The 12,091-nt window shown below is 43.2% G+C and overlaps 1 protein-coding gene across 1 annotated transcript in view; it reads right to left on the minus strand.

Moving 5' to 3' along the window:
* The window catches only part of ANO4 (anoctamin 4), a 387,697-nt gene that overhangs the window by 13,306 nt on the left and 362,300 nt on the right, over window positions 1–12,091 (minus strand). The window contains exons 24-26 of the mRNA XM_090041055.1: window positions 11,497–11,639; window positions 10,357–10,509; window positions 4,823–4,970 (exon numbers count right to left, since the gene is read on the minus strand). Of these exons, the coding sequence (XP_089897181.1) occupies window positions 4,823–4,970; window positions 10,357–10,509; window positions 11,497–11,639 (444 nt within the window). The remainder of the gene's footprint in view (window positions 1–4,822; window positions 4,971–10,356; window positions 10,510–11,496; window positions 11,640–12,091) is intronic.

The following is a 12,091-nucleotide window of genomic DNA, read 5'->3' on the forward strand; positions in this document are numbered from 1 at the left end:
CTTTGCTACAGGGCCCCCTGGAAGGGTCTACTACAGGGCCTCTCAATGGGAAGATATCAGCTACACAATTTATGTTGATGGGGGATTGTTCACAGGCTTTCCCTCTAGCTTGCTTCTTTGGTCTTTTGGCTAGGGGCAAGCAAGACTAGGGGCATCTGAAATCCAAGGTCTCTGGGCTTGGGACTTGTACACAGGGTGCCTGCCATGGATTTGGGAGCATCTGAAGTCCAGACTGAAGCATCTGGGAGGTAGGATACTTGCTGGTAGTAGCATCACACAGACTTGAATGATTGAGCTCTACTCACCTGACAGAATTTGGAGGTGATTTGGTTGATTGGGACCAAGACACGAAATTAAACACCCTCCCAAATTTAGGTGCCAAAAAATCACAACTGGGGGAAAACAGCTTTCTAACCATGAGGCAGAAACTATCCCACACCTGTCTAGCTGTATTATCTAATGACTATTAAATACAAAATGGTATTGGGAACAGAAGCAGAAGCCAGAAACCAAGCCCCTGGCTCTCCCTTCCAGAGCAGTATTCATCTCAGAGCTCTTTCCCCCTGTGGTCTACTCCCCTTCTGGCCCCATATTTTCTCCTTGTGGCTGCTTAATGGGGTAGTTTCAACAGGAAGGGTACTCTTGGTAATGCCTAGCCCATGGCCTGGGGACAAAGACACTTGTCTGGGAAGTGGGGGATGCAGATTCAAACCTCCTGTGGATAAGACAAACCTAGAATCTGAATCTCCCTAGTGCCCTAATTACTAGGTTAGCGGGCTAAAAGTGGGATTGCAGGGGTGATGTATAGGGGGTGTATGGGGGTGCACGTGCACCCCTTGAGAGCACCGGTGCACCCCCTGCCAGGCCGTGCTCCCTGTTTGGCTGGCGGGCAGAGGGGCAGGCGGGAGCACCAATGCCCATCCTCTGAGCGCTGACCGGGGAGCAGGGCCATCAGCAAAAGCAGCGGTGCCACTTCCACAGAACTTTCATGGTGAGTGAGATCGGCCGCGGAAATGACTGGAAGTGGCCAAGGCCATGGCCGCTTTCATGGTGAGTGAGATTGGTCACCGGGGGGCCCCCCCTCCCCCTGGTTGCTGACTGGTGTCAGGGGAGGAGCCCTTTAAGATGCACCAGACACCCATATGGGAATGTGTCCCTTTCTTCCATTTTGTGCAAATTACACAGATATTACTGTATATATCTTTTTGCAAGAGGAGAAGAATCTAAAATTTACATACACAAAATGCTAGGCAGTCCTCGACTTACAATGTTTCAAGTTACAATGCTTCACACTTACACCATTTATAAGTTGACACCCTATTTCAACTTTACAATGCTTGATCCAATGCCACGCCATGCCAGCGAACAAGTTCGCTGTGTCGCCTACCTCCCTGGAGAACATCTGTCCAAACTTCCTTGGACACTTTTTTTAAGAAACCAGACAAGACTCCAGAAAAACCTGCAGCCAAGACTCCTGAGAAGACTCCAACCAAGAGCCCTTCAAAAAGTCCAGCAAAGTCACCTCAAAGAAGTCCTTCCAAATATGATTGCTATTTATAATATAAATACATTAATGTAGCCATATTACTCATTTATAATTGGGTACAAAATTCTGGGTTATTTTTGGTGAAAATAGGGTATTGTGCCTTGGTTCAGGAACCAATTCCCTCATTTATAACATTGTTTCCTACGGGAAAATCAGTTCTGAGGTACAACGTTTTGACTTAAGATGTAGTTTTCAGGAACCAACTGTATTTCTAAGTCTGCAGACTGCCTGTAATTATATTGCTCAAGTGAGCTGTGTAAATGGTTCTTACCCACCTAAAATTGAAGTAGGATTTGAACTCCTATCACAAAAAATATAATGAAAATTAAAATGGTTTCAGAGATGGGCAACGAAATTATTAGAAGCATCATCAGACCTTAGTACCAGGACAGGTTGAAAGGACAGAGTGTGGTTAGCTTAGAAAGGAGATGACTGAAAGCTAACTTAATAGAGATTCACAAAATAATGAATGGGACAGAAGATAAGGGCTCCTATTTACAGTTTCATAATACAAGAACCAATGAAGACAAAAGGCAATGCATATATTTGAAGCTCATAAAGGAAATACATTTTCATTCAGTTCAGAATTAACTTGCAGAACTCACTGCTACCAGATATCACTGAAGCTAAAAACTTGTTAAGATCTAAGCAAGGTTTAGACACTTCTTTCAGGGGAGAACATGTATAGCTATACTAGAAAGGTTTGGGGTTTTTTTAATAGGAGACACAGAGCTCTGCTTCCTGACCTACACTAAAAATGATGGTGATCAGGAACAATCCTGCCCTTTGGGCAAACTATTCTAAAAATGTTAACTGGTTCTGGCCATTGTAAGACAGGAGATATCAGGCTAGATGGTGCTCTGACCTTGAGTGCAAAGTTGTGTGTTTCTTTATGGCTCTGGAACACAAACTTATAATGGCAGGGTCAATAATAATGTGGAACAAAGGAATTCTGGGAGAGCTGGCTAGTTCAACTCCAGTGGTAGTATAACAGGATAAACCTAATAGTATTGTGATTGCTCTACTTTGCACTAGGCACATGTGGAAAAGTCTAGTTAAACTTGTATACTATTGAACACTATGACGCTGAAGAAGCTTTACTTCTACAGATGATCAGGTGAGAAAGAACCAGAGATATCAACACTTTCTCAGGCACATCTCCATCATAAGTGCCACCTTCCCAAAGTGCATAGACACATGCAACACATCTGATCCAAATCAGCTTCACATCTAAAAGCAAAGCAAAGACCACCCATAAAACTTGACATGGACAAAATAAACAAATGTGGAAAACCAGCTTACTTTTGCTTTCATTACTCTAGAACTGTGCTAAACAGGAATCATGTTTAAACTTGCTTTCCAGTACAGAAAGGGATAAAATGTGAAATAAAACATGAAATACAAAATCCTGTTACAACCTATACTGTCTTCAGGGGCAAGGACACCCATCTAGTCCATGTTCTGTTGAAATATAGTATACAAAATCCTATTGATTTTGGTTTGCTGTAGTCAGCAGCCCTAGGAAACCTGATTTGATTCTTGAAAACTCATTTCAGGACATTTCTAGCATTATATCATAGGCTGTGCTATGTATTACCATTATTACTGCTCAGAGTTACCAAGTCAGCAAGGCTCACACATCTCCACATCCTTATTTCAGTTTGTTTGGGCAAATATGCAGTAAGACTGAACTGCACTCATTCTCACTTGGATGGTTTTCTTTATGAACAATAAGACTGGCATTCATTTTAAATATAAGCTTAAATTCAGTGGTAAATTTGGGTTTGAACATTATTAACAACTTAGCTTTGAATCACAGCCTGTGTCCAGAGCATTAAGTATACTATTTTTTTAGCATCAGTTGGTGTCATATGGGCTGAATTTATAATTTTTCTTGGAAGAATAAAAAACCCCAAACCCTAAGAGACTTTGTGCTAGATATTCCAGACCTCTGAGTTGCAGAAATTGGGTATGCATGTAGACTTTTAGAATGGTCTCTACTTTTGTGTGGGCACTAATTTAGTATCAGTGTCTTTGATGTTGACAAATAAAGGCTTTTAGGAAAAAATAGATTGTGTGGTTTACAAGTGGTTTATTCAGAGAGTCTCTGCAAGATTATCAAAACATTGTTTAAAAGGTTGAAAAAATGTATATTTAAGATGTGTTTTCTTAAGTAAAGTCAGTACCTCTAAAGTCTAAACCAAACTAGCTGGAGAACAATAGCATTATATTTACTTCCTTATAAAATGTAATTTCAAAATGCATTTTCTGCCACTTTAATATGAAAGAAATTTAAAAAACAGAAGAGTTGACATTGCATGAATACTCTGTGAGTATTCTCAGTGGCAGCAGAGGGATGCACCTCTCAAACAAGGACTGACATCAGACCTAACACTTTACCAACTGAAGGATTCCTTACAACTGTTTATGGAAACAGAATTTTTTTTCCCTCTCGGCATCTACAGAAATATCAAGTTCTTGACAGCATAACAAGCTAGCAACAGTGCCAATCGCATACTTTCACTTCAGCTGCTCATTTCCCAACAGTCTGATTACATATCCAAATATGGCAAAAAGCAACAACAACAACAAAAAAAGAACCCTCCCACTTCTTTACCAGGGAAGGAAAATAAATCTACAAAATGAAATATATGCCTGATAGCAGGATCCAGGCTAACTTACTATGTTTCACTTAGCTTGCTTAGCTCATTTCTTTTAGTGCAGTAGAGTGAGCACTGGTAGAGCAGCAAGAAACTGATTTTGGTCTCAGACATTCTAATATAAGAGCTGTGTTTAAAAAAATTCAATTACTTTGTGCAGTAAATAACAACTCACTCTATTATGTTGGAATTGCTTCCTCTTAGTTGTCTGCATTTTTTGTACATAAAGGCCTATATAAGAGAAAGGAGGCTTTGTGAATAAGCTAACTATTAAAGGTCCGATCCACAGCTGGTGAAAATCAGTGTAATCTAATGACTACAAAGGAGCTTCACTGATTTATGCCAGCTGAGAATTGAAATTTCACATATTGATTATGGTAACAGAATGTTACTGAATCCACTGAAATCTCTATAACCCATCTGGAACTTTTTTTCTTAAGTTAAGACTATAAATTTCAGTTACCTATTAAACTGTATTAATGGTGTGCAATCTGTACCTACCCAGAACATTCTGATGAATGGAATTGGTAAACATGGAGACAGCAATGTTATATTTGTCTGTGTTTCAAGGGAACAGAGATTTTAATCCATGATGCTGTTCTTAAAGAAAACTCACTTTTGTCCAGCTTCTCCTTGGCCTGCACAAGGTCCATATTTGTAAGCGTAAACTAGCCGAGGGATGAAGTCTGAAGTCACAGCTATAACAAATGCATTTGTGATAACAGAAAGAATTCCAATGCCTTCCAGAATTCCATACCAGATTCCTATTCAATAAAGAAAACACGTTAATTGGAGGAATATAATGAATAATGAAGTTCAAATATTGCAGGCTGCCTTCTTGGGAGTATTTGATCGTTCTCATTTCAGTCATTTAGCATACTGGTGTTCAACCTTCTGGTCCCATGGGCTGGATGAGTGGCCACCCAGCGTGGGGTCAGTCCAAGGTGTCAGGCTGTGCACCAGAACTGGTTGTGGACTGACCCTTGCACTGCCCTAACACCACACCACACCACATGCTGACCCAGCCCTTAGCACTGAATCTGATCGTAGAGCAACCCCCAAGCTGGTGCAATTCAGGGCTGTGTCATCTGGCCTGCTGGGCTCCCCACAGGTCCAAAAATTCAGCAGTCAGGGAGTAGAGCAGAGACAGTGTTAACTGCTGCAGCTTCCAGAGACACTTCCAGAACTGCAGCAATTAACAGTATTATCACTCCTTTACTGTCAAATTTCTGGACATGTAGGGAGATCTCTGGGCCGGATGACATAGCCCCAAAGGTCAGATTTGGCCTGCATGCCAGAGGTTGAGCACCACTGATTTAGCAAGTCTCTTTTTTGAATCACCATCAAACATCTAGGCAAACATGAATCCATGTATTTGAATGTAATGAGATGTGGATAAGGAAGAGAATAATTTCACAGCTGAGTAGAACTGATCAGAAATTTTGCAACAAAACCTTTTTTGGGGGACAGACAAGGATACATTATTGAAACAGAAATTTTTTGTGGAAGCATAACTCATTTCAACAAAATTTTCATCAGGAAGGTTTTTAAAGTCCAGCATGGAATTTCTGATCAGAAAGACACCACCCTATAACAGCCTAGTATTTAAGGCAGGGGTGGGCAAAATATGGCCTGCAGGCTGTATCTGGCCCACCAATTGAGTCTATCTGGCCCATGGCACCAGCAGAGGCTGAAGCCAAAAAGCTGCCACCCATCCAGGGGCAGGATAGCAATTGGTTGCCTACGGGCAGAGGCTCCAGCCTCTACTGACATGGCAGGGGACACTGGGTGCAAGCAGCCCTGCCTGCCTGGCACCACGTGGCATTCTGGGAGATGGAGTCTGACCCTGTGGTGCAGTATGGGTAGGTGGGCAGGACTGTTTCCACCCAGCCTCCCCCATGGTACACAGAGGTTGGAGCCCCATCTGCCTGCCAGGCACCATGTGGCAGGGAGGGTGGGCAAGGAGGGGAACTGACCCTCCCACCCTGGCCTCCCCTGTTGGGGTCTGCACAGCGGGCAGGGGCAGGGCAAGAGGTGGGGGCATTTTTCCCCTCTTGCAGCCCAGCTCTGTGGGGCTGTGAATGCCATGACCCCACCCTCGGCGCAGCATGGCTCTCAACCACATTCTTGTCTGCAGGTGTCAGCCAAACTGGGAATGGTGGGGATGGGGGGAAGGCAGGGAGAAGCAGAGAGAAGAAACTACAGCCCTGGGTGGGCTCATGCTCCCCCTGCTACTCTGGTGCCAGCCTTAGACCAGCTAAGGGGAGTTCATATATGTGTGTGAGGGTGAGAGTGAAAATGAGTGTGAGAATGTGTGTGTTTGTGAAAGAGAGAGTGCATGTGTGTGAGTGACTGTATGTGTGCACATGCATGGCCTGCAACAGCTCACCAAAACTTGTTAAGTGGCTCTCCTGCCCAAATAATTGCTTACCCCTGAGTTAAAGTACTCAGCTGTGTCCTGAAAGACAAACTGAAGTCAAAGCAGGAACTAGAACCTGGATTTACCATGGTCTGACTGAATGCTCTAGCCAGTGGGATACTACTGCCTATTCTGGAGTAGTCTCTCCAATTCTTATGTTTTTCATAAACAATTTTGAATATCTATTATTTGAAGGGTCTATTATATGTTCTATAATAAAACAAACAAAAACATTTCTAAAACTTCTGCTGATTTTTATCTCATTTTATTTCGATTTTTTGTTTCCCAGCCAGCACTACAGCTGAGCGATTTCCTACCAAAGCAATGATGTTTACAGTTGTATATACACTGCCAGCATGAGCCCTAATCACCTGGCACTAGAATAAAGATCTAGTTAACTTGTGAGTATGCAACAAGACATCCCAAAGGATGAGCCTTAATATAGGCAGCCAAGCATATTCATCATGCCTGAATGGTGAGGGTATAAATTGCAGCCAAGAACACTGACATAGCTTCTTCCTGAGCTTCCATGTTTGTGGTGGAAGAGATGTGTCATTGGTTATTCAGTGCTACAATCAATTTGTTTTAAAAATGTAGTAAATAAGTCCCCAAATACTTATGACACAGGGGACACATCTACATGAGATACTTACTGCGGAGTTGCCTAATTAACTCCACGGTAAAGCATCTCTACACATGCAGAGCTATTAGGCCTGAGTAAACTAATAACTCCACTGTAGGTTAGTACTGCCAGATACAAGTACTATCCTACGGCAGAGTTATTTACTTTGCCAGCTGGCAGGTAGCCCCTGCTCTGAAGCACTCTCGTGACTCGGCCAGCCCTGACAGCTAGCTGCACACCAAAGCACCCTCCTGCCCCAGCTAGCCCCTTTGCAGCACATTGAGCTGGATCAGAGCAGCCCTGGGCTGACAAGCTGACCCTGAAACCTCCTGCCAGGGACAGGACCATTAGAGAACTGAAAAAAAAGACCACAGAGCAAAATTAATTTTATTTTCTCGTTTTACTTAACTTTCAGAAATAAAAAATAGTTCCCTTGGTTGTCCCAATCCAGTCCATGGCTTCATTCATTCATTCATTCACCCATTCATTCAGGAAACTGAGGAAAGGCAGAATTGTCTGAATTAAGGCTTCTTCCCCTACTGACCCCTTGTAAACAACATTGAATAAGTGTATCTAAATGCAGATTCCTGTGATCCCACAAAATAAGAATTTCTGGGCAAAGTACTAGAAGTCTGTTCCACTGGTTTTTGTTCAAGAATGATGGGAGATCATTTATGATGAATAAAACCCATAGACCAAATAATTACTTGTAGAGTATATAAGTACAAAAAATCCTCTTAAGAGGAAACACTCTAAGATTTGTCTTTAAAGTCTGCTCAGATCTGCAGATGACACCTCTTAAAGCATCCTGACTTAAGAGACCATCTTAAGTGAATGTAATGAATAACATTTGGTTCATCACTTCTTAGATGATCACTTCTAGGCAAACACTTCTGTTAAGTAAAGAATTATTTACAGTCCTTCATATAGTCATGTAAAAGAAGTTTTATTATCTTTCATACTGAAAAGTGAGAGCTCCAAGTGCCAGATTCCTATACCCTTAGCTGTACTTGTCACACTTTACCCTGCAAGTAATCCCACTGAAGCCAACAAGACTATTCATGACACCTTGATATGACAAATGATCCCTGTTCATCAAAGCAGTTAAATACATGTTCAGGTTTAGGTACATTCTTAAATCCCATTAACTTTAATGAATTTGAAAGCCATTTTAACTGCTTTGCTGAACTGGGGCCAAAAAAAGTATTGTTCACTGTGAAAAAGGGTCTTAAATGTTTCCTTTTTCCTAAGTGGTTATTCTTAACATCTCATTTGAAATTAGAATGACCGTGACTGATAGAAAGTTGTGAAAAAAAAAGAACAATAATTGTTACTTGGCAGCTGGGGGCTTACCAACTCTGAATCAATATAGCCACTCAGTTGATCCTCTGCCCCACAGTTAATTCTGAAATATTTGCAAAAGACTCCTCATTTACCCAAAGAAACTTGTCTGCTTATGCCAGATCAACATGGCTACAACCAACATCCCCTTTTGTGAGCATGAGGCTCATTCTCTTAATAAGTCAATGAGGGGAACTCACTGTATTTGAAGTGAAGAGAATTACATGCTATAGAGAAGGTGTGTCTATTAAAAGAAAAAGCCAGCAGAGAATATGAAACATCTCTTTTTAAAATCTTGACTGCTAAGTCAACCATGAAGTCATTACAAGCATATTTTTCAGTGTAGATTAGTTGGTGACAACATTAAGAGGGCATTAGATATTTGAAGCTTTCTGTATGGAAAAAAAGAATTCCATCATTCTAATATAATAAAAATTTTAGTCTGTTTGTCTGTCTGTCTGTAATGCTGACTGAAACAACCAATCAGAATGCTCTGCACAGACACATATGGTGGAGCGCTGCCATGACGGCAGGGACTGAAGGGCCGGAGCTGGGTGGCCCTTGCTCCCCCTCCCCAGCCCTACTCCTTGGAGGCAGAGGGGGATGGTGGGGACAGACTGGCATGGCAGAGTGCTGCCATGACAGCAGAGATGGAGGGGACAGAGCGGGGTTGTGAGGCCAGCGGTGCTGGCCTTGCCATGCCCCCAGCCCTGTTCCTTGGATGTGGTGGCAATGCGGGGTGCTGGCAGCTCAGGACTGGCCTCGCCCTTCTGCTCTGGCCTTGCTGCTGCATCCAAGGGGTGGGCTCACTGTTCCTTGGAGGCAGCAGTGGCACTGGCCAGCTTCACCCCCGCTGTCAAGGCAGAGCTCCATCCCCAGCAGAGGGGATGCAGGGGATGGCAGGGATGGACTGACAAGGCACAGCATCACCATGATGGAGGTGATGGAGTGCGGGGGTGAGGCCAGCATCCCACACTGCCGCTGCCTCCAAGGAGCAGGGCCGGGGTGGGAGGGAGGCCAGAACACCTCATGGATGTGGTGGCGGCATGGGGTGCTGGTGTTGGGGATGGTGGGGCAAGCTTCCCCCCCCACTCCTGGAAGGTGGCAGCAGCAAGGGATCATGGGCAGTGGTGATCTGTCCCTGCTCGCCTCCCCTGGCAGGGAGGGGGAGGTGGCAGGGAAGACGGGAGGAAGGGAGGGGGAGCGGGATGGGGGAGTTCCGGTGGCAGTGCCCCCCCGCAGCCACCATGCCCCCCTCCCTGCTCCCGCCACCCAGCCCTGAAAACAGCTGGCAGAGACGGGAAAGTGGCGGGGAGGAGAGAGGGAGGGATGTTGCATGTGGCTGGACATGGACCAGCAGCAGTGAGGGCCACTGGGTGTCAGCGGCCGCCACCGTGTGCAAACTTACCTCCACCCCTGTTCCTGGGAGCCAGTGGTGGTGTGGGTTGGAGCAGCAGGGGGTGTGGGGCCATACTGGGAGTGGCAGAGGGTGAGGGAGGGGCCCACGGGGCTGGATGGGAGGACAGAGGGGATGCGGGGGTGGGGGTGCATGGGGCTGGGGATGGAGCGGCAACACCGTGGGGTGCTGGGTGGTGGCACTCCATCTCCACCCTCCCCCCCCATTATCCATGATGGGCCATTTGCTAGTTATTTATAATGAGAATGATACCTGAAATCAAAGACACTTCCTTTCATGCCACTGAATTGTTAAGTGAGCAGTTCCATCCAATTACCAATATTTTGTCTTTAAAAAGAGACACAAACTCACCTATATCTTTGGCTCTTGAAGCTAATGGTCGCCTCCATTGTGTTACAAATTTGTATGCATCAAGCCGGATTTCAATAATATTGTTAAGTAAGGCCAGAAGTGGTGCCAGTGGAAAAGCTGCCACAAAGATGGTTGTGAATCCAAACTGAAGAACTAGGAAGGGAAATCAAAGGTTGCAGGGTTTTTCATATTTAATTTCAAGACATTATCCAAAGTGCTAAGCTACCCAACTGTCACATAGCTATTACATTTGTTTCTTATATTGTCTAATAATGGCAGCAATATAGCCATTTATTTTTTTCCCAAATCAGCCACAGTCACAGAACAAACAAATGAATTTCCCAAGTCCTTAGACAATCACATCACCTTTAAGAAAAATGTTGATGAACTGGGTATTTTAGAGTGGCTTCCTGATCTGCCTAGCATTTTTTTTTACATCAGTGGAAGCTGATGTTGCACAGCACTTCCAGAAAGGATGTCTCTGGACTTTGATAATATTGATGTAACAGTTTAGATCCTTCTCAGAGTAGCTAATCCCCTACAACTCCTTCTAATTTCAGTGGAACTGCACCAGGACTCAGCTATTTATTGCATGTGCAGCTCACTTGAGTAAGACAAGGTTCCTTTTTGCTTCCAATGAAAGCAGAGTTTCTTAAAAGTAGTCTACTCAATAACCCTCCCTATAAATTGTAGTTAGTAAATGCTAATGACTTTTCACTATACTCAATCATACAGCTATGTGCCATATAAGAAAGTAAGACCTCAAAGGAAATTTCTTTATCAGAATAAATAGTGGATGTCTAAGCATATGGTGAAGTTGAAGGAGTAAGAATTTTGGGGCTTTAATTTAGAAACTAACTCGCCTCTCATAAAGCCAACTAGGCAGAAAGGGAATTTCATGAGTCTGGTACCTCACAAGAAGCCCTATTAGAAAGGTTGCCTTGGTTTGGTTCTCAGAAAGTCACCTAACTTGTGATAATGCATCTTGAGTTTCATAGAGCAGCACCCTGGACTGTTGAATAAAACATCAGACTTCTCGCTCCAAGAAATAAATAAATAAAACAACCCCAAAAGATAACACAAAAAAGATAATACCATTACAATCTAGCAGAAAAGAGGGAAATCAGAACATTTTCATACTCATTTCTAGGTATTCATCAAACAGTCCATAAGCATTCATAGGCTGAAGATTGTAGTCCTTTTCCCATTGTGGGAAGCTTGCTTTTCTGTGTGAGCCATGCTCTTGTCGTAACTTTCTTCTGGTCCACCAGTTCTGAATTAATCTACGTATTCAAATACATTTTTAAAAAATCACATTGATTGGTTACTCATCTCAAACAGTAATGATTCACAACTGGATTTTAAATAAGAAGTCAAAATAATGGCAAAGTCAGTACAGATACGTAAGTCTTATGCACATCTACCAGAAGACTCCTAGAGTAGGATTGAGTTTATTATTGACAACTATATCTGATAAAGACAGGGATGGAAGCTGATGAAGACAGGTGGGATCATCCTCTTCACAGTTCCCTTTTCACTTCTAAATCAATGGGGAATATTATAGACACAAATATACACAAATACTCACACAAAAGTGATTGTATTAGTGAGTATATGGGAGAGTTTGGCATTAGAAAACAAAGGGGCTAGCGCACTGAAAAATATCTTGTGTTGTTTATGAAGGCAGAAGGAACTGCTGGCTTTTTTTTCAGACCTGAGTTGTTATTAACAAGGG

This window comes from Crocodylus siamensis, chromosome 4 (assembly GCF_052110815.1).
Source record: "Crocodylus siamensis isolate JL-2025a chromosome 4, ASM5211081v1, whole genome shotgun sequence".
In the NCBI taxonomy this organism is placed as follows: Eukaryota; Metazoa; Chordata; order Crocodylia; family Crocodylidae; genus Crocodylus; species Crocodylus siamensis.